The sequence below is a fragment of the Nymphaea colorata genome, chromosome 8, assembly GCF_008831285.2.
Source record: "Nymphaea colorata isolate Beijing-Zhang1983 chromosome 8, ASM883128v2, whole genome shotgun sequence".
NCBI classification, from domain to species: domain Eukaryota; kingdom Viridiplantae; phylum Streptophyta; class Magnoliopsida; order Nymphaeales; family Nymphaeaceae; genus Nymphaea; species Nymphaea colorata.
Genome location: NC_045145.1, coordinates 24,059,391 through 24,086,629, shown reverse-complemented (window position 1 = coordinate 24,086,629; position 27,239 = coordinate 24,059,391). Strand labels below are relative to the sequence as shown.

The window sequence follows — 27,239 nt, the reverse complement described above, 5'->3', positions numbered from 1 at the left end:
TCAAGCAAAATGAAACAAAGAATTACTCGAAAGAACAAGATGGTACTTCAGGATTCTAAAAGGATGAAGAACATTTCCAAGTGAAAATTGGAACTTCCTCATGAAAAACAGATAAAGTTTGAGCTTATCCTGTAAAGCATACGAGATAATCAGAACATTCAATCATCAGTAGAAGATCGAGTTTTGATTATCCTGCATTAGGAGTCTGCAGGTCCTTTTTTTTCCAATAACAGAACGTAAATCCAGAATAAGGAAATGCAGACTTCAACCCCAGTGTACGTACAACCAAGAGGATACCATGATTAGATGGCATTTCATGTGCATTGTCAAATGTTACTCATGAAGAAACCAAAAGAGAGTCTGCATATCATGGAACTAATAATTTTCTTCTCATTTTACCTCCTTAAAATTAACTTCCAAGTTCTCAATGTCAGAAAAGGAAAAATGCCACCGTGATCTCTATTGTAAACAGCAATAGATATTGAAGCGGCCGTTGAATTGCTTTCCTGCAGACTACCAGCTTATGAAGCATTCCACTAGACTAGCTTGTGCAGATTCGGGCCTGAATGATGAAGAGGATTCTCTCCTTAAACAGCGATGAACATTTTTTTATTTCATTTTTTAACTTAATGGAAGTGAAGGCAAAAGTTTGGTTGGAGAATGCACCCAAAGCCAGAGTAAGAAACATGATCTGGTACTTGAAGTGCGGCTATACAAAATATTCTTGAAACTCTGGAACAGATCCACATCCAAAAAGCTACTGAATTTCAAAGACCTTGATGGACAGAATTTGCTGTTCGACCTGCATCATCAAGCTGGACACCATCTGAACAAACAAGCATGCCCTAAAGCTCAGCTTTCATATGACCTGGAGGCAATGAACCTGAGAACACCAAGCAAGAGAAGGTTTGTATGAAAATGTTAAATCTCCTTTTTTAATCCTGTATGACCTTAAAAGAGGTCTTGAGGAAATGTTGGCCCACTTGACTTACTACCACACATCTCCTGATTGCTGAGGGGGGTGCTAGCACCAAAATTCATCTGAACAGCATTATGGAATTCATCTTCCCAGACATTTGGAATCTATAGTACAATTACTAATCAGAAAAACCTATGCAGACAACGGTGCTAACAGAATTTTTTGTTTTAGAATTTCAATGGTAAGACAAGCACAAGAGGCCATTGTTCACCTGAGATGATGGTTCTCTGTATCCATTAATGGAAGTTAAATGAGAACTAATAGCTCTCCTCAATGAATCGGGTACATTTGGGACTCCGGATGTGGCAGTTTGAATCAGCCCTTGCTGCATTTGTTGGAGGTTGGGATGAACCATATTCATGTCATGCACATAACCAGCAGTTGAAGGAGCACCGTGCGACTGAAGAATCTGAACCAGAAGGGCAAGCAGGTCATGGCATGACTCTTGGGGGACAAAATGTTTTTTAAAGGTAAATTTTTTTTGTAAATGTGCTTAATCATAGTAAAAATCTTACATCCTTTGACAGAAGCCCCTCTATACTGAAATCCAGCCGCGGATTGACAGTTGCAAGCTTCATTGAAAGAAACTATATGGAAAACATAATTAGACAATATTTATTCTTCTTCATAAAGAACGGAACATCCCACTGGCTAGGTTCATTATAGCCGCACCTCAACTTGTCGCTGCAATGACTGCACGTAGTTAATAATTTCATCAAGCATAACTGCCTTCCCTGTTACCTGAAGCCATGGTTAAACCCATCCATGACATATGAAAAAGGAATTGAATCAATGGAAAGCAATCGTAAGTAGGAATTTTTCATATTAATGAATCCAGTAAGGGTACCTTACTGCACCCAGGAACAAGGTCTTGAAGAAACTTCATGCGCTCACTGATCTTTTCTCTCCTCACCTAAAATTCATAGAGTCAAAATAGAAAGTGTCAACTCCATCATCTCAGAAAGATATCTTTGCCCCTGATGTGAAGATGGGCAGAGGTCTGATGGTTTTGAAGTGAGACCCTTTTGTTTATAATGGTGTGATACTAGAATCAATCCAAGTTATTCATCTGATTTTGAAAGTTAAGGAGTAACTATTCATAATTTTGTATGCAGTGCTCACCCTCTCTGCAAGACTGTGACTGTTGGTAGCCTGGCCTCGCCTAGCACGGACATGGATGTATTCTTCCTTTGGTGCATCTGAACTCTGGGAATTATCTTTTGGTTGTTTTCCATTATGCTTGCCCGAGTTATTGCTTTGAGTAGGCTGCTCACTATTTGGTTTGCTTTCAAGATTGTCATCTCCAGTATCCATTGCAAATGATGAAGAACTATTAACTTGGTTGATTTCAGCATCCTACCAAATTAGTTTGGATAAAACAATTTTACAAACAAGCATTAAACAAAGATGATTCCACGAAAAATGAAACAGGAAAAGGAGCTCAGAGTGAAGCAGCAGAAATACCTGCGCAGTCTTCCTCTTCTTTTTTGCACTGAGGCCTTTTGATGGTGGTTGGTTTACAGCAGTTTCCAAATGCAATGATTCATCCCGTCCACAACCACTAATTTCTGCACCATCAGAATCATTGCTCGACGATCCGACTCTTTGTTTTCCATCTTCCGTGTTTCCTGAGACAGAAGACTTCAACAAGTTGGCTAATTTCTGCTCTATCTTGTTTGTGGTATCCTCGCCACTGTTCATTTGTTCCCCTGGGACTAAAACATCTTTACCAACTTCAGATGCAACCATTTCATTATTCTGGGGCGAACCAGAAGGCAGATGGACAGGTGTTTCAGCAATTCCGGTTGCACATTTTGAGTAAGAAGGCATAGATTCACAAATACCGAAAGGATTCATCATATCTGAAAAGTTCCCCCCACTGAAGCAGGAAAACCTTGCCGCCCGCTCGATGAAACCAGAATCAGCAGGAAATTGAGATAAGCCCTGAGGCAGAATTCCCACAGCGCTTTGGGCGAACGAGTCCCCACATTTCGATGAACAAGTCAACGAATTCCATCCCATGTCAAATGCGGGTCTTGAGGAAGACGAAGCAGAGATCATGTCCCTCATACCAGAGTTGCCAGGGTTGTGATCATCATCGCAATGCGCTTGCTTGAGTGATGGGTTTTGACTAAGATGGCTGTGAGAATCCCAAATGGTTGCACAGAAGGAATCTGCCATGGACACAGACGGGCAGGAAGAGGGCTCCACTGGAGCTCCTCTATACACAGGAATGGAGGTGTCTGCAGGCATGAAGTTGAATGAAGAATTCGAAAGATCACCAGAAAATCTCCATTCTGAAGGTATTGAGTGTGTATGGTAGCTTAAATGATCACCATTTCCCTTGCTCGACCCAAAATTTTCCTTGCCACTGGATTCCATCAGTCGCCGACAATGCCCCGAAAGAAATGACAACAATTTCTAATGGACTAATAGCACCTTCAGGCCAAAATCCACCCACTTTCAATAGTCTCCAATCTAATATAAAAACAAACATTATTTCATTAAATCAATACGAGAATAGCAGCCTATCCAAAAACAGAATAAAGAAAAGAAAGGAACAAAGCTAAAATCACCACCAAGTATGCCCAAATAATCCCAACCTTTTGTACCAAACACACCAACAGAAACAGAGATAGCAATTCAAAATGCTCCACGTGAACACTCAAGGAGAAAAGCTAAACAAAATCAACTGTAAAACCTCATATAATCACGTAGTCCAAATGTCCAAGGCATGTAACACCTAGAATTTTCAGGTTATATCAATGTAACGCACCCACATCCATAATCCAGACAGTACTGAAAATATCAAGAGAAAGAGAAAGGTATCACAGGCTCCCCACCACAGCAAACATTAAAAGCAGATGCCCCCAAATTGGTGAAAGCCACAAAATTGACAAAACCCGAATAAATTCAGCGTCAATTGCAAGAGAAAAAAGAAGACCCCAAATAAGGCTATGGACTTAGAGGTGCTAGAAAGGAAAGATGAATCACGGCGTTGGAATCAAGTCAGTGGGAGCAAGGGGGATAACCATATTTGGGAAAACATGCCATAGAAAGGACGGTGGGAAAAGTAAGAGTGGCGCGTAGGCCCATCTTTCTCTGCTTTTCAAGCTCACCTCCATTGATGATTTCTCAGAAGATGGTCAATCTGAGTTTTGGTTGAAGTGCGTGTGTGTGTACTGGGTGGGCGATCAGAGACAGCACAGACACTGCCATCTTTCCCTCTGCTGAAACGTTGGATAGCAGAGGCCCCTTCTGATGGTTTCACTCATTCAATTTGAACAAGTCCGGACTGCAGATGGTGCACAGAAGCAATACAATAAATTTTCCGGGTGTTACAGTTCTATGTGTGTGAAATGAAGATTTCTTACCCTTTTGTTTTTCTCTCTGATGTTTTGGTGGAAAGAGGACAAGGGAAGAGAGAGAGCATTGCATTTACAATCACGCCTGCATTAGAAAGTGAGCCATTGATGATTAACCACCGCCACTGCCACTGTAAAATATTAAGGTCAGGCTCAAGGATTTTATTTGTTTATCATTTCTTAGTCTTTAATCAATATGGTTTACTGACAATGCCAACCTTTCATAGAAATTTACAGGTCATTTTCTTTCTTGGTGTTCTGCTTTACAAAATTAAAGAAGTAGAGAAAGGGAGGACATCCAAAGAGTTTGAAAAGAAAACTTTGGTCAAGATCTAATTTGGGATTCCCCAGCTGAGCTTGCACAGAAAGGAGAGTCTCTCGGTAACAGTTGTCTCAAGCGGATTGGGTTCTTCCGTCTAAGGTTGACTGTTCCCAACTTCTGCGTGTGAAAGACTAGCTCAGTTGTTCGATTAAAGCAATGACACAGACACTAGGGTCAAGGGCTACGCCCCTACCTGAGCCACCTTGAAACTTGGAACGTCATTGGAGAGGCGCCACACCAGCCTATCTAGCGCATTAGGTTCAGATGGTCCACAGAGAGAGAGAGAGAGAGAGATGTTACAAGAAGTTGGCAAGATAAATTATGATAACTTGGAGCCTCTGCAGAATGATTTTTAGATCTGTATAATTGCTAAGTGCAGTTGTTTGGACTTTCACATTAAAGAATGTGATGAATTGGGTATTCTTCTAGTAGAAGTAAAGATTGTTTTTGCCTGGCTTTGCCGACTTGAATATCACAAAGTGCAAAGAGCCCCCAGAAGGGTTAACAAAGGCAACCATGTTTTACAAGACATTCAATAGTGTGGAGAAGAACCAAAACAGAATGGTTCCGGAACACTGCCCATGTAGTTGCCGATAGCCGTGGTCAATGTCGTTTCTTGCTTGATTGACATAATTTAATACAGTGATCTGATTTTAGCCACACGACCCATGTTAGGTAAGTGTCCTGAAATTTGGCTGCCATAGCTATTTTAGATATTAAAAGGTTTCAGCGGAAGATCAATGTGGAAGATTTGGTGATATTCAAAAATTGAAAGATGGCGATGGGTCTATGGTCCTTATCATGTAGCTAATCTGTCACTGCACGGCTTTCACACCAGACTACCTGTTATCGGTCCTACCATTGACATGGAGCGGCCAGTGTCATGTATTTCTCTCTCACCTTCCGCGAGTGGCCTTAGCTGCAGGGAAGTTTCTCGGGTGGAGCTTGTTCTTGAACAGTGCGGCAGTTGGTTTCCTTTTTTTTTTTCTTCTTCTTCTTTTAAGAGACTAGGATAAGTATTTCATCTACCCTCCAAAGATGAAGCCTTTATCCTTCCCTTCATCTCGTAGGTTACCAGGCTTGCTTTCGATCTTGCAGTAATGCCCATGTTATGTTGTACATTAGTGTCCACCTTTTTTGCAGTATAAACAGCTGTTGTCATGAGAGCTCAAGCTTAGGGATGGTTAGTTTTCTTTCTTCACTTTTTCTTTTGTTATGACCAAGCCAAGAATTCCAGACATTTTTTGACAACTCGATGAGAAAAAGAACAAAAACCTTTATTGAAGCTGTACAAGTAGGAGCATAAAAGCCTAAAGATACTTCTTTGTTTGCATTCAACCAAAGTCATGGTGCCACTCGAATAGCTGATTTTTCCTGTGGTTCACATCCATAGCATGATTCCTTTTCTTAAAGAAATTTTTGTGAAAAGAAATTTGTTATGACCAAGCCTTGCAATTCTTTCGTCGATCAATAATTTAAATGATGCTAAGATCATGTTACGAATGTGATTTTGACTCAAAACAAGTTTAAAAGCTAATTTTGATGCAAAAATAGAGGGTGTTTGGTCGCAATGAGTTTCACCTAGGTAGTTTGTCTTCTTTTAGAGGAATGTAGTCCCTATTTTTTTGAGGGGACCATCCTTCTCCTCGTTTAAGGTGAAAAGGGAGAAACAACTTTGCAAGGTGAAAATCTCAATGTGCTTGATTGAAGGAAAGAAGACTCCTAAATGTAGGGTGCAACTTTATGAGTAGAAATTCTTGTCTTGTTTACAAACAACCCAATTAAGTCCGCAAAGTTCCGGGTTTTAGGCACTTGGACTGAAAATGAGTCTGCTTTGGTATAAGGACTTTGTTATTTCTTTCTTTCATACTGCAGCTAATTTCCACCTCACTTTCAATGTGTCCATACTATATAAGGATTCAAATCATACTCTAGAGTTTATGCTCTTTTCTTAGGTGCATAAATTTGGTGGGATCGGATCAGATCGGGCGGGTGAGACTTGGCGAGTTGACAAAATATATGAAACCATAGCCTGCTCCTATTTATATTGGTAGCAACGATGAAGCTTTCTAGAGAGCAAGAGGTTAACAATCCACTGTCCAGAAGAAAGGCCCTGAGGCTTCTCCCATTTCTCTTCCTTCAGAGTTATAGCTTGAATCGAGGTTTGGGTAGGTAGTGGGCTGCCTTCAACTTAACAGGCACACCCTACTCTTAATGGACACACCCTACTCTTAATGGACAGGGAAAGTAACACCCATAAAAATAGAAGTGAGATGTTTAAAACGCCATATAAAACAAGGATACTTCTTTTTAAAATTTGGTCTTTTTTTTACTTTATTTTTAGCAGCGCTCCCAAATTTAGGGCTTCCAGTTGAAGAAGATCAAGAACATGGTCATTAGTAGTAGTAAATGCAAGAGTTGAAATGTTCTGCATTCATGTTTTTATAGGCATAATCTGACTCATGTAGAAACAAAGAATATGCTAAAGTTTAGCATATTGTTGGGTAGGGAGAAAACATCAGACCCACAAGCATAATTACATATAATAGAAAATATTTTTCCTTTTCTAGTTAAAAGAATATTGAAAAGGGAACACACATACACACACAGGCACACACACACATATATATAAACCTTAGAAATTAAATTTGATGTGTAATTTCATAAAAAACAAACGAGAGAGAGCATATAGGCCAATTCTCTGTGGTAGAAACCCTTTGGTGTGCCACAGACTGATGCCATTATGGGAGGGCTAAGGGAAAGGGACAAAGTAGGGGATAGAGACCTATATCTTCTTTGTTCTTTCCCTTCAATTTAGAGGACATTACCATCCATATGAACAAGATGATAAAAGGAAAGATCCTTTTAAGGCCCAACACTTTTGATCATCAGTCGCTCTTGTCCACTCAAAAGTAAGAGTTTTCAGTTTACTTTTAAGTACAAGTCTTATCTAAGTTTGTTCTTTCAGTTCCTTCTATTTTCTTTTAATTTTCTTTTATCCCTTTTGTAAAAAAAGTATTGTGCATAATCTTGATAGCTTTTACCAAGCTTTACCAAGACAATAAGGTGTAAACAAAACTGACTCAATAATATGATATCATTGTAGTTTCGTTTAGATGTTTGACACCAGCAACAAATTGCTACTATCCAGTAAAATTGCTTGAGAAATTGTGACAGATCATGCAACATTGTAATATAGTGTTTCATGAATCTACCACAACTTTTAAGACAAAATCATTAGACAATAATATTATGTTATGGGTGCCAATGACACTTTAGAGTTTTGTGTGTAAGTTGGAGAAGTATCTTACCACCGAGTAAGAGACAAAGCTGCCTTTTCTTCTATTGCCGAAACAATAGAATTTTTAGTTTGATTTAGGTGAGCAAGAGGAGCATCCTACTGCCTCACTAAGAGTCAAAGCCCGAACTGCAAAGGTGCTTGGTGCAGTGCAGCTAGTACAATTATTCCACCCATTGGTATAAAAGAAGTTGATGCTCATGCACCTTGAACCAGTGATTGGCTGCCCATTGGCGACTAGCCCAAGTCAATATATCTAAATTTTAGGGCTAATTTGTGGTTTTCAACTTATATATTTTAAGCCTCAAGAGCTTTGGTATAACTGGTTGGTCCAGTGGCTGGTAAGAGGCCATTTGATAGTTCAATTATTGCCGGCATGAATCCTCTAGGTAGACAAAAGCAACCATAAGCCCAGGAGGTAACCAATTAAGGTTTTACGGTGTCTAGCTAATGACAAAGTCTCTCGATCCTAGCACAATTTTCTTGATCTGATCCAAAATGGGAATTAAGGTTTTACGGTGTCTAGTGAATGATAAAGTCTCTTGGTCCTAGCACAATTTTCTTGATCCAATCCAATATGAATTGTGTCTGAATCATAATTTCTTGATTTCTTGATACTTGTTATGCAAATAATAGAAGGACACGTTTGGAAGATGATAATGAAACCTCTCAAGATCATACATTTATATCTTTAAAGTTTTTGCTTGTTTTAGAGTTTGAATGGACTTACAGTTAGAGCTTAAATGGACTTACAATACTATATCAAACCTTTCAGAGATCATACATTTATATCTCTAAAGTTTTTGCTTGTTTTAGATCTTGAATGGACTTACAGTACTATCATCAAAACCTATCAAGATAATACATTTATATTTCTAAAGTTTTTGCTTGTTTTAGAGCTTGAATGGACTTACAATACATATTTTAATTTGAGTTTCACAATTTACACCCCGGAAATAAATTATAAGGTTCAGATTACCCATACTTTTTAAAAAATTTTAATCTCTTTTTCTATGCTATTCTGTTTGTGTCAGTTTCATAATATATGGATTCTTTTAATATTGATATAACAAAAGTTCTTCTTAAACGTGGCAGCGTCTGAGTTACTTGGCTTGACCTACCGGCACTATCCAAATTCAACCGGTGTAGAGTCTTTAGAGAAATAAGTTCACCGTAAGATTGCTTGTCTCCGTGAATTATTAGCTCGCCTCACGAGGCATTGAATAAGTAAAGGTTAACAACTCTCTGAAGATAAAATCAATAATAGTAATACTTTTAAATGGTTAGCTCTATATGATTGCTATTTTTAATAAATTAGTTTCTTTCTTTAACCAATAACAATCATATTTAGCACGATTCATGCTGCCCCCTCAAATTAAATATTCTCCATTCCTCAAAGCGCATCATGCCATTTTTTTCACTGTAGCAAGATGTCAAACAAATAAATAATTAAATAATCTCTCTCCCTCTCTCTCCCTCTCTCTCTCTCTCTCTCTCTCTCTCTCTCTCTCTATATATATATATATATATATATATATATATATATATATATATATATATATATATATGTGAGGGGAAGACTAGTCAAACATAAATTGGAATAATTGAACAGATCTTGTTAATATGCTTACACACAGAGCATGAAAGTAAGTGCATATATTTTGAGGGGTTTAGTCAACTACTGAACCAATCAGTTTGTTCCGCCATTAATTATATTGTGGAAGCTTAAGTTTGCGTTTATACAATTACAACCATCTTAGATCTTACAGGGTAGCTAGGGATCAAATGGGTCGGATTCTCAAAGTAGATTGAAGGTTTGGTGGATTCTTTTTCCAGGGAAAAAAATTGTTTATGATGGAAGGTCGAGCTTGAAGTTGGATTCTGTACCACAAATATCGGGTCGCCCTCCTGCCCACAAAAAGAAAGTCAAGTTTCAAGTGTTCTTCGATCGAACTGGGCAGGTAAGTATGATATTAATTAAAAGTGGGTTTAAATAATGTCTCTGTTTTGGGGATGTGGGTGTACGTAAAAAAGTATTTAAAAGATTTGAAAAATGACAAAAAAGAAAATCTTACAAACACACTCAAGCTTGGTAAAACAACAAAAATATGCTCAATTTTTTATTTCTTTTGTTCCACTGTCTAAATGGTAGGTGAGAAAGAGTATTTCATCCTAATGTTCAACAAGCAGACCGAAGCCCTCACATTTCTTTGCGTCTCACTAAAGTACCATGCCTGTATTCGGTATCTTGGAGCAGCGTCTCGTTTCAACTTGCATATCGATGTCCCTATTTTGCAACACAGACGCTTTGAGAATTTGAAATGAAAACTGATCGCTTATCTGCCCTCGCTCGCACCAATCCCCTTCAAGATTTTTCACTGCACATATAGAAACAGACGTTTTAATATAGAAATCTATGCTTAAGCATTTTTTTGCCATATCACCCAAACTTGATAAAAGGAAAAGGGTCTAACAACACGCATAGTATGAACTGCGATATATACATTCAAAAAATTCAGGAAATTTTTCTATACATGGTGTGCTTAGATTTATTGAACAGCTCTTTGAAGCATTATCTTTTAGTTGGTAGCTAGGGAAGATGGCCTAACATTTGGGGACAGGACTATCGAATTTCAAAGTTCAATAATCCACAAATATTGCATGAATATAAGGAAGTCACAAGTAGGAAAACTAATAGATCATTGAAGTGCAAAATCTATTTCTTTTTAAAGCTTGGTCATTAATCCACTCCAATAATAATTCGCATTCGTTAATTCATTGAAGTAAGCGTCTATAGTACAGTAGCACTTCTCATGACTTTGAAAGCAAGACACGTTATTGAGCAAAGAATTTCGGGTCCACGGGGACTTCTCAGTCCTGGAAAATTGTAACCGATGGGAAAAATACGGCCTTGACGAGAATATTGGTACTAGTTTACTTTGGTGTTTTTCCTCCATAGGTCACCTTGTGTTTATTCCACTAGAACCATGGGGTTTTTTACCGGAGAAAATCCCGTTTCATATAGTTTAATTCATTTTCGAGGCATCCTACAAACACAGCAAAATAGTTACATTATCACGAATGGGGACTTTTATAACCCAGTAAAAGGAGATAAGTTATCCAGGTGAGTATTCCAAAGTCTGCGGATCTATTCAAATTGTTATGGACCCGTTTTCTAAAAGTTTTCAAAAAAACAATCTCTAATCTTCGGAATATGTATATGCATATTTGAGTTGATGGTATTGAATTCTTTTTTCCAATGGAAGGAAGCGATGATCAATTAAATACTTATGTGGAGGGATTGCATGTGAGGGAAATCAAGCAGAACTATAATCTAGGCCATTCCCTTTCTCCCCGCCTTTAAGGTTCAGGATTGCTTCGAGACCTCTCGTCATTTTGTGTGTTGCTTATGGATTGGGTTAATTAAAGTTTTTAGTAGCTTAAAGGAATTCTTTCAATAATCTTCCATTTTTTCTGAATCAAGGACAATGATTCTCCTGGTGGAAGATCTGAGACTTGAAAAGAAAGATAGGTCCAGGAAACGTGACAAGGAAGAGGTTTCCAACACAAATTTCTTTCAATATGTAAAACAATTAAGCATATATAACGGCTGCTTGTTGCATTGTGTTCTTTTCCTTTCATTTAATAGCTCAAATTAATACATAGAAAACTGAAACATGTCTTTGTTGAATTGTTTTTATAAAAAGCTGATAAAAGAATCACCTAACCATCCTCTAACAATAAGAAGAAATCTTGTAAAATCGAGACTGGTAGATCCAAACTGCATTGACTTTTAAACTAAGCAGTTTACTATAAGCTTAATTTTCACCAAACCTGTCTTGAAAGAAAACAAAGAAGACTTCACTACCCAGTATTAAATATCAACCATTTCAAAGCGTTTGAAGAATTCTCAAACACCATTTTGTAAAAACTCCAAAGTGAATATTTTCTGCACTTAATTGTGAAATTAATTGAAGGCCAAAAGTCAGATTTGGATTAAAATAACAACAATAACAAGGTTTTAATGTTCAAATATAAAATCAATGGCATATAATACTTCAGCCAAGGACCGAATTGTTTTCCAGTTGGTCTTGGATTTGAAGCTGATCCGAATCCGACCCGGACGGGTCTACCGAACCTAGAAGAAAAAGGCCGGGGAAGTACGGGCAGAGCCTTTTTGCTCCCGACAAGCATGAAGTGGCGCCAATGATACGTGGCATGCCTTCATCACTAAGACAGGTTGCCCTTTTCCTTTAAAAACAAGCATTTATTTTCCCTTCACTTTTTTTTATTATGGTACGGCCAGCAGCAAGCGTGTGCGCGCGCATGTGTGTGCTTACGGATCTATGCATGTCGGCATGCATGAGCCCTTCACGTGGCTTAGATGGCACTCTTCCACCCTCCCCTGCAACATTAATTAAACATTCAAATCTGAACATTAATCGATGGTTCATGCGAAATGCCAATTTGGTCTCTCTCTCTCTCTCTCTCTCTCTCACACACACACCCATTGGATATACATATATACAAACTTGTTAATATATTTATAACATAGATTTCTCCAGCCTCTTGATGCCTTCAACCTATATATATATATATATATGGAGAAAGAGAGAGAGAGTAAAATTTTGTAACCATCTTGAATTTCATCTAAGACCGGACAATGTAATAGAGAATGTGATTAAATGCACCGTGGTGAATGGTGCATTGTGAGAGACAAACAAATCAATACAGAAATCCATATATATATATATATATATATATATAATTATGACTCTGACATTGTAGAGTCACCTAAGTATCTATTTATGACTGTTTGAATAGTTATTTTCGTGATTTAATATTAACTCACAGACTGATGATATGCTTCAGATGAATAATTCTAGTTAAATGATTGAATGACTATGAATAATTTAGAATCCTATATATATATATATATATATCATCCAACCATTTGTCCATCCAAATGTCTCAAATACATTGGGTTGGGCTTTGTATGTGAGACATCTAAAGGAGCCATGGTTGGAGAATCTTAAGGCTACCCATCGTTTCATTGGATGGCTCTAACGATAATCCTCTTTACATTGTTTTCCCAGTTTCTCTCTCCCTCTCGCCGGCTCCCTTTTCCCTCTCTCTCTCTACATCACCTTCTTCCATGCTGGATGTCTCCCCTGTTGCCGGCGGCCTTCCCTTCCTTTTTACCTGCCCGCACGATTGAGGAAGGACAAAAGTGAATAAAAAAGTTTAAAGAAGGCCGCCCGATCGGAATGTTGATCGGACTGTCCTCTCCGGCAGGTCCACAGCCTGCTGTATACATCGGGCCAGCGCTCACTTACTCTATATAAGAAATCTTGATAATCGTTTTTCCCATGAATTCAAATTGATGGGCACGCTTATAATGTTTTATTAACCATAACACTTACATATATTCGATATACGTTATTTGAGTGATACATACGGGCAAGGGGAAAAAGAAAAGGAGAGTTCAATCTTTCCCGAGGTAAAAATAATAGATAACTTTAATCAGTGCGTAAAAGTGATTATTGTTGATTAGGTGGTGCGTACAATGTAATCGCTAGTTCAACTTCCACCAACTCTTGTAGCTGCAGTTGCATGCAATATAATATGAGTCTTGGCCATTGTAAATAATGGTGGGGAGAGGAGACAGTAAGCACAACCTACTCCACTCCAAAAGTAAAGGGCAGATCGAGATTCCTCTACCTCAACTCTTCCTCTCTTTTAGTTATTTTTTTGACAGTTTATATTTTCTACCAGTAAGCTGATATAACGTGGATCTGAGGACTTCCTGAGGCAGCTTTTGTTTGCCTCAGAAAGACGTATCTGGCCTTTGCGGGTTAAGAAAATTGCGCCATGTCTTTACGCAGGGGTTGGGCCCTCACTTTACCTCAATTTTTTTTTAATTTTTTTTTCATACTTATTCTATATAAATTTTTTGAAAAATGATACTTGGCGCTATTCAAAATTTAGAAACTTTAATTTCGCAAGCTTAGTCAGCTAGCCTACTTCTAGTCAGTCTCAAAAAATCAACACTCCCTGCTTTGAAACCAAATGACAAAAATAACCTTGAATATAAAAAACTAAAATACCTTCTTTCTTATAAAAGACAAAATGTAAAAAATGACACAAATTTGAATGGATGACAATGCCCTTGTGATGGGCACCAAATAGCATGTGAAGCATTTTCCGACCACCAATGGTTGAAGCGCGGGCTGGTAATTTTGACATTAATTCAATTCATAATAAATGAGACAAAAATAAGGAAACGAAAAAATACAGAATTTTAACAAATCCAGTGCCAATTTTAACAAATCCAGTACCAATTCACAATTTTTTCTATAGTTTTTGTTCTCAGCCTGGGGGTCTAGTACCTGCCGTTTCAAATCAAGCCTTTGATCGAAAATTAAAGGGGTCATAAATTCAATCCTTGCATCAGAGTCTGGTTCTTTTCTTTTCAAACTTATAAATATATGGAGAAAATGATTAAGAAAAGGAAAATTTTGTTGTTTTCTTACATAATTTATCTCCAGCTATTCCTAACGTGCCTTGTGCTTTACCATTTACTTGAAATTCTGTTGAAAGGCCTTGCACTAGACTTCCACCAACGTTAGATTCTAGTTGGTATCCTCAAGGTGAGTTATGTTCTGTATCTTTACTGTTACATCGATCTATGATGCGCTTCTTTTTTCATGATCATTGTAGGAGCTCTCACAAAAGAAATGGAAGAAAATCAATAGGCTGGATTGAAGGACCTCCAAGCACTAAATAAACATCTATTTCCCTTTGGACTGAAATATGTGACAAATTGAGGACAGATCTGTTGTAGATTCAGTTCGTAGGTGCATTGAAAATGTGGAACAGAAGTGATCTGCTCGTATCTGAAGTACATAACCTGATTTGCCTTCTAAGAAAACTAGGAATGAATATAACCTGATTTGCCTCATAAGAAATAGGTAGCTCGCGTGAATCAACTCATAAGCACAACATCCACAAGTAGTTAGTGATGATACGGGAGTTGACATGCATAGAATCAACGCTTTGAACCTTTCTCGTCTAAAAAATAGTATGATAAGGTGATTCTTTACCGTAGCCCCGTAATGTAAAACCCCACTATAACCAAGCAACCATATGTGTAATGTCAAATGTCAAATGTGTGATTGGCAAGATTTATAGTATGAAAGACCAGGTTATTCAATCTCAGATTAAAACATCGTATATTGTCGAGAAAATAGCTAGCACTATCTAAACTAGCTTAGAGCATTAGAGAGTACGTATTTTTTCATGATTAATGAGCCAGTTTCTAGATTATTTGTCCGACAAAGGGTCCGCAACGGGAATGGTTTTCCTCACAAGATGTACTTCTCAAGTGAATAATCCTGGCTACGGTTTGTTCATCAGCAGAAAAGGATAAAGAAATGAACCCTGAAAAAGGGAACTTGGCTGGAAAGAGTTCCATGAATTCAAAGGGCTGCAACACAAATATGTGATATATGGTTCAATTCCAAATAAAAATCTGACAGGACGCAGATAAATCTCATCTGATTGCACGTCACATCTTAAACTAAGGTTCATATATGAGAAAAACCCGTGTTTAAATCCACACAGCCTGTTAAAAGATTTAACCAAGCTGAGGCAATTCATTTGATTACAAGTATGTTACAAGATGCAATACGGCAAAAGGGATTTTCAACAAAATAGGGAATATCCTTTTCTATCACACCAAAATCAGTAATTATCTTAAGGAAACTCTCGTATCTAATTGATGCAGTTCTAAAGTATTCACTCCACATATCTCATGATACCAACAGCCCTGATTGTTTCTACAATTCCATCACAACTTTTTTTTTCACTTGTTTGGCAAATTTTTTTTTTTTTATCAAATGACCAGTCAGATTCAAATCTATTACAGGTGCATGACTTCTACTACAATTTACGTTTATGGAACATGCACAGTTTCTGCAAATGGCACATATTGTTCCATCAGCATCTTCTATCACATCAGCTTCAATTCCTATCCTAGTCATATTTCCGATGATTGCGAACTTGAGGAAATAGTTCAAGGGAAATTCAATAAATCTACTTCTTTCCATGCGGAAATCGAAAGTGACGCACTTCCTGTAATCAGCAGACTTGAGACTCTCAACAACTTACCTAGGTAGCAAAGACCAGCTTCAGGTGTGAAAGCATGATGCAAGTTATTGCAGGAGCAAAGATCTTCGAATAGACAAACCTAGCAACCCTGTTCATGAAGGCAAAAACACTAGCCCTTTGAAAACTGCTGTTTTCCCATCAAATTGAGATCATGAGACACTTATTTTGGTTATCCGTACACTAAAAGAGACCTTGAGGAGAGTTTAACCGTGCATGAAGCCATTGAAATTTGACAACAAACTCTTGCCCGAATGGCATTCACTCACAATTAAAAATATTGTTAATGAATAGTAATACGTATTGCACATCTTGTTCATCAGACAATTGCTGCTTGCTCTTTTTCCAGATGACCAAGATCAACCAAGATCAAGATTCGACTGCTCCAAACTAATGCTTCATATCCCCCATGGTTCATTCTGAACCTAAGGGGAATTGAACAAATAGCATGAGGGCATCCAGGGTGAATGTCCACCAAACCACTTATGGTTGGTCAGTACTATTCCATGGTTGTATTTAAAATTTGCAGTAAGAGTGTACCAGTCATCATTCATCAGTTTATTCACCTGTTGATTCTAACTTGTATTTCTAGAGACGTGAGGATCTTTTTCTGCTTTCCTAGAAAATTTCGCTGGATTTTTCCTGATGCCTACATTATCTTCAATTTTCCCACAACGAATGTCCAGAAGTTGAAACACCGGCTATATTGAGTTGCTGGAAATCTTAAATTGATTTCAATCTCAACACAGATTCACTTCTGTTTCTAGTGAACATTTTCACCAATAGTCTCTACATGAACATAGTCCTTGCTTGAAATGGTGGAACCTGTGCTTATCTCTTATAGTTATTTCTCTTTCAGATATCACTGATACAAACTTCATGGCTGTATGACAATCTGAGCACATTCTGAGGTTCTTAAGTATCCTAATTGGTTTTTCATGACTGGTCTTCATCAAACCGTATACCACAGCCAGCTTCTCACTGTGAAACATTACTGCAACTTCCCTTTCTTCTTCCTCCAATTCATGCAAGACTGAATCTGTTTCCGGTATATAACCTACTTCTCTCAACTTCCACATCAACACCTCCATCTCTGCATGTATCTCCATGGTTTCTGGGTGTATCCTGTCTCCCATGCAGAACAGATGCGCTTGGTTGCCAATTTCAATTAAGCTGTATCCTGGTTGCTTCTTTAGTCCTCTGCTTTTCATCATACTTCTCACAATCTCCACCTTGTCCGTTCTTCCTGCTGCTGCATACAAGTTGGATAGCAGCACATAATGTCCAGAATTATTGGGCTCTGCCTGGAGAAGATGCTCAGCAACTTCTTCACCTAGTTCAAGCTTGTTGTGCATCTTGCATGCACCAAGCATTGCTGTCCACACTGCGGCTGGCACTTCACCTTGTATGTCTGTATTAATGAACTGTACTGCTTCTTCCAGATGCCCAGCTCGGCCAAGCATGTCAACCATGCAAACCTGATGCTCAGCTCTTGGTTTCAAGTAGTAATCCTTTTGCATGCATTTAAATGCATCCAGGCCATGGCTTACCAACCCCGCATGGGCACACGCAGACAACACAGCAATGAATGTTACATCATTTGGCCTTGTTTCTGAAATCCTCATCTCGCTGAACACCTGTACAGCTTCCAGTCCAAAGCCATGCATTCCATACCCTGCAATCATGGCCGTCCAGGCAACCACATTTTTTTGCTGCATTTTATCAAACACTGCCCGTGCCTTGTGAACACGGCCACACCGTGCATACATGTCAATCAACGCAGTGCCCAGGGTCAGGCTGATCGCAATTCCTTTCTTCAAGATGAGATCATGCAACCGCTCCCCCAGATCCAAAGCACCCAGTTGAGAGCATGCAGAGAGCACACTAACCATGGTGGCTGGGTCGGGCTCCACTCTGGCTTGTTCCATGTTATCGTAGATGACAACAGCCTCTGCAGCAAGCCCGTTTTGCTCATATCCAGCAATCATCGCATTCCAAGCAATCACACTTTTCTCAGGCATTTCATCAAACACTTGTCTCGCTGTTATGAGATCACCGCATTTACCATACATTGCAACCAAAGCAGCCTGAACAAACCTATCTGATCTAAAACCCCGTGTCACAGCATGAGAATGAACAGCACGACCAACAAAGAGCATGGCCAGATCTGCACAAGCCTTGATGGAGGCCGTCAAAGTGAAAGAGGAGGGTGCCAATCCAGAGCCGAGCATGAGGGAGTAGGAATGAAGGGCATCCTCAGGGAGGTTGGACTTTGCCATGGCGCGAATAACTGTTGTATATAGAAATGCATCCTTGCAGGGTACAGAAACAAAGAGTTGATGGGCATAGGCTGAGGTGCAGCCCGCCATGCAGCTAAGCGTGAGCAGCTTGGTAAGCAGTGTGGTGCTCCTGTGCTGACCAGTAACAACCATGTGTGCATGGACTTGGTACAGATGTTTTAGGTGAGGGCCAGCCCTAACTAGGGATCGGTGCGCTAAGGAGTAGGCTCTGGAAATCGGATCCATTAAAGCCAATATACTTGCCAAATGACCAGGATAAGGAGCATGTCCCTTGTTTTCTTCAGGTAACTGCGCCGCCAAGTTTCCAGTCACCCCAGAACCAGGAAAATTGGTTTAGCATGATTCTATTTTTGAGGTTCATGGAAAGTAGCTCCGATGAGATCAATTCTCACCGATGTGGCCGGAATTCTTAACTTGATTTCAACTTCGACACAAATTCTCTTCTTGTTCTAGTGAGCATTTTCACTAGTAATCTCCATATGAACATAGCCATTGCTTGAGATTGTGGAATGTGCGTTCCAGTTTCAGGTAACATGACACGAACTTGATAGTTGCATGACAGTCTGAACACATCCTGAGTTCTTAAGCATCTTAATTGGTTTCCTTGGCCGGTTTTCATCAAACCATATACCACAGGCAGCTTCTCGCTTTGAAACTCACTGCAACATCCCTTTCTTCGTCCTCCAATTCATGCGAGACTGGATTTGTTTCCGGTACGGAACCAACTTCTCTCATCCTCCATCAGTGCAGTGCAAGGAGGGATAGGAGTGAAGGGCCATAAGATTTTGGTGACCAGACTCGTGTACTGAGGAAGAGAAGATGATAGAGAGAGAGGCCAACAGCCACACTGGGTCACCCGTGCCCTAACCATATTAAATAGTAAAACATATAACACGATGGACTGAAAAGTATTGACACCAATATAGGTTATCCCATGGTTGGTTGCCTCAGTACAACACGTCCTTCTTAGGAATCATCAGAGAGGTTGGACTTTACCCTGGCCTGAATCAATGATGTGTATAGGTGGTATAGAAACAAATAGTTGGTGGGCAAAGGCTGCGCAGGAAGCCGAGGGTAACGATCTTGATTTAAGAGTATATCTGATTATTCATTAACATCCTTAAATTATAATAATACATTAAAATAATGAACAAAACTACATCCTTAAATTATAATAATAAATTAAAATAATGAACAAAACTATCTTAGAGAAGAATATATCTGATTCATTGACATCCATAAATTAGAATAATAAGCTAAAATAATAAGCATGTCCCTTGGTCTGCATTGTTTGGGTAAGCAGTTTCGGATCATCTCTGCACCAAAACAACAGCTTAGCATGTTCTATTTTTGAGGCTCATGGGAAGTTGATGAGATCAACCTCACCGCGTTGCCTGACCAAGATGGATTGTGACTTATGGAGGTTACACCGAATCCACGCAACGAAATTGTGTTGGAAATGGGTTAAGTCAGGAACTATGGATCCAGGTATTGTATTCATACTTGAGGTAACTCGTATACATATTTCTATTATCCTAGATGTATCCTAAACATGCCTGGTATACATATTTCTACGTCGACAACAAAATGGCCCGGTTAATCAGATTTTATTCGAGACCAATCCAGGGCTCTGACCCCTTTTGTGTTCCCAAATCATGAGACAGATAATTAGCTTGTACCGCCGGAAATTATAGGCTTCGCGACACTGCGTTAGGGAGAGCGTTGACACCAACTCATTATTTGATATCATAAAGAAGAGAGAGAAAATGGACAGTGTGGAACTCATCTTGGTACTTGCATATATGCCCATACCAAACGCCTAGCTACATAGTTTTCGAGTCAGGCCCAGAATCAAACAAAAATTATTGATAGATCCATTGAAATAATTGGCAGGGCATGCCCGAATGGTGCACCCGACGCTAGAAAGAAAGAAACTACATGCGAAGAGAGCGTCCCTGCAGGAAGAAAGTGGTGACATGTAACTGTAAGCCGGTCGTTTCCTGCAAGATCCATTTGCTATATGCCACCCAGGACGTTCATCCTTTTGAACAAGCAGGTTCCTTTTGGTCTTCTTTTGTTTACAGTATATTCCCAAGAACAATGCATGGCTGATGGGAAAGTTCATTATTCATTTCAACAAGAACACAAACGGGGGACAAAAACAACCAGGGCTAGCTGATATATGGCTCATATTATCTCACCTGTCCTCTGTACAGGCATTTTCTAGTTGCATGAGGAAGCGGCAATTCAACATCGCATGCCCAGTGTTGACAATCTATGGGGTTCCAGGCAGAAAGTTTCCTTCCCAATCCTTGGGTGAAACGAACAAGTCTTTAAGACAGAACTCCGAAACCAAGAGTTATGGACTTTAATGTTGCTAAACGAAAACATAATTATGACGAAGACTGAAAATCCATGATTTGTTGGCAAGCTAGACATTTCTTCTATTCAACACAAATATCAAACAGTGTAGAGTAGTTTCTGTGATACATTATCATCAAAAGGAGAAAGGTACCAAAGCATCAGCATCCAAAAGATTAGGTCCAAGAAGCAAGGAAAAATTCAGAGATAAAGAGAACATAATATCATGTAAATGTCCACTGGAATTCAGGATTGTCGAACAATATCTGTTTCTGCCATCAAGAGAAACTATGCCTTTGAGCAACCTGTTCAAACAGAAATATGTGATTATAAGTCCTAACTATCAATATCTAAATTACTTGTTTGAGAAAACTCAGCTGTTAATGCCATCATCTGAAGGTCACCCCACAATTGCTCAGCTACAAGTACAACTAAGTTCACTCAGTTCAGTTTGATAGCTGATCAGATGTGGCTTGATCGATGCCCTAAAAATAACCACTCAGTCTGTTCAGCATATAAGGTTGGAAGACTTACCATGAGCTAAGGGAAATAGACAGGCCAGTTGCGGTAGTATGAATCACGAAACGCCTTGGATCTCTTATTCCACTGCAGGAGAAGACAAACGATTACTTGGTCAACTGAAGTACAACTTCTGCAATAAACATGTACATTTCCAAGTACAAGATGCACGGACATCAAATTCTTGGTGAAAGGAGTACAGAGAAAATAAGCATATGTAATACATAAAATTTTCAATTCAGCAACACTGCTACTTTTATGTGGCTCAGTTTCAGATCATGACTGTTTAAACTTTAAAGGCCTAAGTAACCCGGAGTGACATCTTGACTTGCCTAAGCTCCCCTAATCTGAGAAGCCTGTGTGTACATGTCACCACTCACTACCAAAGTGAATAACACCCAATCATTTGTATTTTTATTCATTAGCTTTTTATAGAAAAAATTATATACAACTAGATGTATCAGTTGATTTTAATCCATTAAAGTCATTTTATCTTTTATGTTCTTTTCCTTTCTACCTTTTTAAGTCTTAGACTAGGACCAGTTAGGCCTTTTAAAGGCTTGGCGCCTAGGTGTCAATGAGTGTCACGGATTACTTCGCTTGAAGCAAGATGACGGGATAAAAGACAAAACCTAGAGAACCAGACAAAAAAGAAGTATATGAAGAATCACAAATTCTTAGAACAATGTATCCAACCCTTAAGAAAGACTATATATGCTTCGCCAAAACCTTTCCTGCATTGAAGCTCGATACTAGCAGGGAAGTTAAAAGGCTCATATGAAGCTTGTGCTTAACCATCTGAACTGGAAAAAATAGTTGGACGAAGGGGCCACCTACCTGCTGGACCAACTTTTCATCTGACACATGCTCATCTTGAATTATTTATATACAATGTTGAACAAAAAGCAACTGAACGTACATAAAAAAGATATCTCATGTATTATCTTAAACATTTATGAAAATATCTACTGGATTTTATGGTGAAATGTTTCTTTATTTGCAAACTTCTATGCCACAGAAAAGGAAAGGAAGCTTAAAAAACTGAAAAAAAAATACAGCAACATTACGGAAGTTCTTAAACTTAGACAATGCTTCCGCAACAGTGGTAAGACATGCATTGTCAACAAGACCACATTCTGGAGGAGTACACTCACTTGGAAGCTGTATGGTTGCCCCTTTTTCATAGCTTTCTTCCAATGATATTGTTCATATAGCATAGCTCGGTCATGCCAACTGAAAAACATGAAGATAGTAAGCACATCCACAACAGCATGGAGAACAGTCCTAAAAATGTTTTAATACATCCGCAGACAGGCCAAGTTAGAATGACAAATTGGCTGTAGAAAGAACCGGCAACTTCAAAATTGTTTTACAATTACTTCCCTGGCTCAATGAAGGGTCTCTTCAGCTCAAGTCATGCAACACAGCTGAAGAGTGACTAGATTGTTTAACTGAATCTGCTTCAAATTACTCCACTCTTCCAATTATTTCAACGTCAAATTTGTAATAACCAAGCTATTCATAAATTGGAGAGACTGCTCACATATTCAGTAAGTAGGAAAAATCTCAATTTGGAAAAGGTCAATAAGTCAAGCTCAATTGTTCATAAATTTGGAGAAACTGCTCATATATGTCAGACAGTAGGAAAAATCCTGATTTGAAGATGGCCATTGAAGTCAAGCTCAATCAAGCAAATAGAGAGCCAAAACGGCGTACATCTTCTGAGCACTTACTGCTTCAACTCATTAGCAGGACATTAACGTTCCCAAAGTTTGAGCACTATTCTTAGCACATATTACCCCCACCATTATTCTAATTTCATGTAGAGCCTAGAAAATAAAAAAAGGTTATAATACTGTAGCAAAAATAGATGAAAGCCTGTGCTAGGAAACTACCCTCCAAGTCTCCAACCTAAAGAGACAACTGACAAAACCTGCCCACCAGCACATCCAAGGCAGCATTTGGGAAGAAAAATATTCTTGACGCTCATTCCCACCTGGAACTCAAGAATGTTATCTAGGATCCTGTTGAAAACCCTAATGAAAAACCAACCCTTGTTTTACTACATCCTAAGTTCACTGTCACATTTCCTCAAGATGGATAGACTCCACAAAGGAGCAGATGAAAAAATCCTTCATCTGCTTATGGATTCTTCAAAAATAATCTCCACTGAAAATGAACATGCCACCAAACATCCTAGGAAGACCCAAGTTCCATGATTCACCTCAGTAAGTAAATATAGAAGAACCAAGAGAAAGACCGAATCAATAAGTAACTAAAGGAAGCTAAACATGTATTGCCACTACTGATAAAATCCTCTAAATGACACCAATACAGTTTATTTATGGTAACTTACATGCGCCAAATACAGGCCCACTCCTGCATATTAAGAGTACCAAAAAGAACAAACAAAGAAGACTACAATGAAAAAGAAAAATTCAAGCCAGTGTTCCACAAGAAAAGATAGACACTAGGCAAGGAAAATGATGCCGAAAGACCACTAAAATTCCTTAGCGCCAGAATGACATTACAATCACCAGCTAAATAGCAATTAGCTCTTGAAAAATGGGCAAGTTCAAAACGCAATTAAGGATGAAGGTTCAAGTAAAACAAAGAGATACTCTAACGCTTCCTTAGGAGAAACAAAAGAAACACAAGCAACACTTCTGCATAATGCAGATATATTTTCATCTGATCGTCAAAGATAAAGGAAAAGTTCATAGCAAATGACGTTTGGCCATATAATCTTCTCGTCTTATACCCCACTCAAAAATAACAAAGTTGAAACAGCATAATCATAAAACGTCAAGCCAATTAGGAAGCCGAACGAGGAAAAAAAGTGAAGAAGCGCATGATAGCAGAAGAAGAACGACGAAAATTCTTCTACATGAGTCATACTGCTACGCAATCCTAGCAGGGCCGTGCAACTCAAGCAGCAGCCTAGAGGGCCCTTCTTTTCCCAAATTCAGGGCTCACTACATCATAGAACCGGATTACCTTGTTTCCAGTCAGTCACATCAGTACACATATACAATGCACACCATGAAGATCAAAATCAAATGAAAAAAGTAGAAAACCCACTAGCAAGAATGTTCTAAGAACAACCAAATAGAAGAGAATAATCCATTTTACCCAGAAATTACTCGGAAGAAAAATCAGAAACTGTAACACTATCATTTTACAACGTTTGCTTACCAGAAAATTTCTCTGAAAAAGAATGAAAACTGCAATACCACAATCTCAGAACGTCAAAAGCATAAGTTATTTCACCTCATCCGGACGAAGGGAGAGTCGACCACTCAAGTAAACATAAGAAACCGGACAAATGAATAATAACAACAGAAGACAGAGAACAGAACACCAAGACAACCCACAGAAATCAGGGAAGTAAAATTCCAAAATTGAAAAAAGAAGATCAAAGTGTGTCAGTTTCAATCTTTCGAGACTCACTTGTAGGAGTTGGAGAGTTGCCAAAGGTAGGGGCGGAACCAGGTGATAACGGAGAAGGCGACGGATCCTATCCAGATGCTCACGAACCGTCCGGGGTCATTGTGCGGCACGCCCGGGTCCCCCCTATACGGGTTCCCAAAGTACTTCTCCATTTCCCTGCCCTCCTGCTTCTTCTTTGCCGCCTTCTTCCTTCTTTTTCTCTCGCTTTCTTCTGTTATCCGATGTCTCTCTCCACTTTATTTCCCCTGGAACAGTGAGAAGTGGAGCGGATAGATGCAAATGTCCATGAACCAAAACCTGAACCCTCTCTCGTCTTTTACACGGAACAGAAAGGTAGATCGACTAATAATATCCGTAAAAGAAAATCCGGTTGGTACTGTTGGTGTTGATCTTTTTTTTTCTTCTTCTTAGAGCTTCTCACCTGGTCTTGTTATAAAGCAAGATCCAAGGTTCGAGGACTGGTGGAGTTAGGGAGAGTAGAGAATTTTGCGGCTCAGACACTTTGAGTAGTACCAAATATATATATACTTTTTTGGGGCCGAACAGTCGATTGATTTTGTTCAAAATTTGAACATGGCATACTTCAAAACTAAGTTTTTGAAATGTTTGAGTTCATCAAAATTGGATTTTCCTTAAACCCAATTTTGATAAACCTGGTTTCATAAAATAGAGTAAAAAACCGACCCTTTTCAGGTTATTTAATAAAAACAAATAAGCCAAGTTTCCAGAACTCATTAAAAAACTTAATGTTCATAATAAAACTAAGTTTTCATAAAACCGGTTACATGAATGTGTCTTCGAAATAAAGTGTATTTATTCGTGTCATAGTGGCCTTACTAACTTGACAACATGCAACCGAGGGGCAGTTTGATGAGATAGAAGTTGGCTTACTTATAACTTTTTGAAAATGATAGAGAAAACTTTGTCGGGGTAAGATTGTCATAATATTTTGAAGTGTAAAATGAAGAAAAATATACCAACACCTCACAAAGAAGACAGTAATTGGTCGGATCTGAATATTAGTGTCCAAACTCATGTATCCCAAAATGGGATCAGATTTTCTAAGTGCTTTTCTATGTGTTGATCGTTCAAATGATAAATCATAAACCTACCCAATATGGGATCCGATTTTCTAAGTGCTTTTCTAAATATTGATTGTAACAAAAAAAATCATCAACCTAGAACACAGTAAGCAAGCCCTCACATCAATCCACACAAATTCACTTCTTTATATGTTGATATCCCCATAACATTTATAAATAAGGGTGCTCTAAAAGTTTAAGATTTATTGTTACTGCCCTTTGGCCAGGAATCATGGCTTGGCTACTGCTACAAGATATCAATTTGAGTGTACAGGGCCAGGAACACAACAAATATATTTTTTTTTTTAAAAAGAAAGAGCTTGAGTATTTTCGATTTTTTTTATAAAGACATGCTCATTTTAAACTTTTTAACATTTTTTGTAATCCATTTTGTGTATGCTTTTGAAAATCTCACTTTTTCACTTTATCCGAGGCATTTTCTTCTGTGCATGCACATGAATGTGCACCTAAGCAGCTTAGCTGCTACATCAATATAAATAAATAAATATATAAATAAATAAATAAATAAATATATATATATATATATGGCGGAGACCACTGCCAGTTGATGTGCTTGTTTCTTGAATATATGAAGGGCAATGGCTGGGCATTTTCTTTTGGTGGGGATATTTGCAGAGTAGAAGCATAAGAACATTAAACTGACATAAATTTTATATTACGGTTTCTTTCCACTAAAAAGAATCTTGGGAACAGTGGCATAGATAGGTGGGTGCTTACACGAGTCATGAAAACTTAAATTAGTGTACCACAATACAGCTTCATGCAATTGAAAATTTGTTAATTATATGCCACTTAGTGGTTTCTATGAAAAAAAAATTCGACTGGTTTTAATGAAAAAAAAATTCTGACTCCTCCTCTGCTTGGGAATTTAAAAAGGTTTAGTGGTGCACAAAAATTGCCTTATAAGGCCTATATATGTACAGGTTGCTCCTTTGTTTGTTTCAACCTGAGTAAGCTCCAAGATGACAGACATCCAGTAGCTGTCCGTACAATTGTTATAGAAAACTTGTTTTATTTGAAAAAAAAACATTAAAAATAGGTCAAACGAAAAAAAGGAGTTTTGTGTGTTCTTTTCATGTTTTTTCTTTTTTTTTTTAATTTTTGTTTGTTTTCTACATTTATTGTTACCAAATTTTTATTTTCACATTTTTCACATGTTATTGTTTTAGGATCTTTTCTTTGTTTAACTTTTATAAACATTGCTCAGACTTTTCTAATATTTTTTCAAGAAGTAACTTTGCGATATTATATTCGAGAAAAACCTTGTTGTTTAATATGCAAATATACATTACGAGAAAACGGGTACGGCGTTTTTTAATGTGATAATATTAAATTTTAATTAAAAAATTAAAAAAAAAACAAAACAAATGATATAA

The 27,239-nt window shown here is 38.3% G+C and overlaps 3 protein-coding genes across 8 annotated transcripts; all 3 read right to left on the bottom strand.

Annotated features, from left to right (window-relative positions):
- Positions 1 to 367: 367 nt before the first annotated feature.
- On the bottom strand, positions 368 to 4,479 carry LOC116259690 (transcription factor bHLH49-like). Of its 6 annotated transcripts, none has more exons than XM_031637588.2 (9): positions 4,354 to 4,479; positions 2,444 to 3,457; positions 2,102 to 2,335; positions 1,827 to 1,892; positions 1,652 to 1,720; positions 1,495 to 1,566; positions 1,191 to 1,388; positions 984 to 1,083; positions 368 to 883 (listed from the first exon to the last, which is right to left on the bottom strand). In XM_031637588.2, exons 2-9 carry the CDS (start codon positions 3,359 to 3,361, stop codon positions 846 to 848), a joined length of 1,695 nt encoding a protein of 564 aa, XP_031493448.1. In that variant the 5' UTR covers positions 3,362 to 3,457; positions 4,354 to 4,479; the 3' UTR covers positions 368 to 845. The 6 variants fall into 6 exon arrangements, with proteins under 6 accessions (XP_031493448.1, XP_031493447.1, XP_031493452.1 ...); XM_031637587.2 differs by lacking the exon at positions 4,354 to 4,479 and adding an exon at positions 4,099 to 4,323; XM_031637592.2 differs by lacking the exon at positions 4,354 to 4,479 and adding an exon at positions 4,099 to 4,322 and having other exon boundaries at positions 993 to 1,083.
- An 11,243-nt stretch (positions 4,480 to 15,722) lies between these two features.
- On the bottom strand, positions 15,723 to 19,495 carry LOC116258416 (pentatricopeptide repeat-containing protein At2g33760-like). Its single transcript, XM_031635558.2, has one exon. The coding sequence runs from the start codon at positions 18,653 to 18,655 to the stop codon at positions 16,907 to 16,909; it is 1,749 nt and encodes a 582-aa protein (XP_031491418.1). The 5' UTR covers positions 18,656 to 19,495; the 3' UTR covers positions 15,723 to 16,906.
- Positions 19,496 to 20,849: 1,354 nt separating this feature from the next.
- On the bottom strand, positions 20,850 to 25,059 carry LOC116258345 (uncharacterized). Its single transcript, XM_031635450.2, has 4 exons — positions 24,761 to 25,059; positions 22,465 to 22,543; positions 21,326 to 21,397; positions 20,850 to 21,096 (listed from the first exon to the last, which is right to left on the bottom strand). Exons 1-3 carry the CDS (start codon positions 24,910 to 24,912, stop codon positions 21,332 to 21,334), a joined length of 297 nt encoding a protein of 98 aa, XP_031491310.1. The 5' UTR covers positions 24,913 to 25,059; the 3' UTR covers positions 20,850 to 21,096; positions 21,326 to 21,331.
- Between the last annotated feature and the right edge of the window lie 2,180 nt (positions 25,060 to 27,239).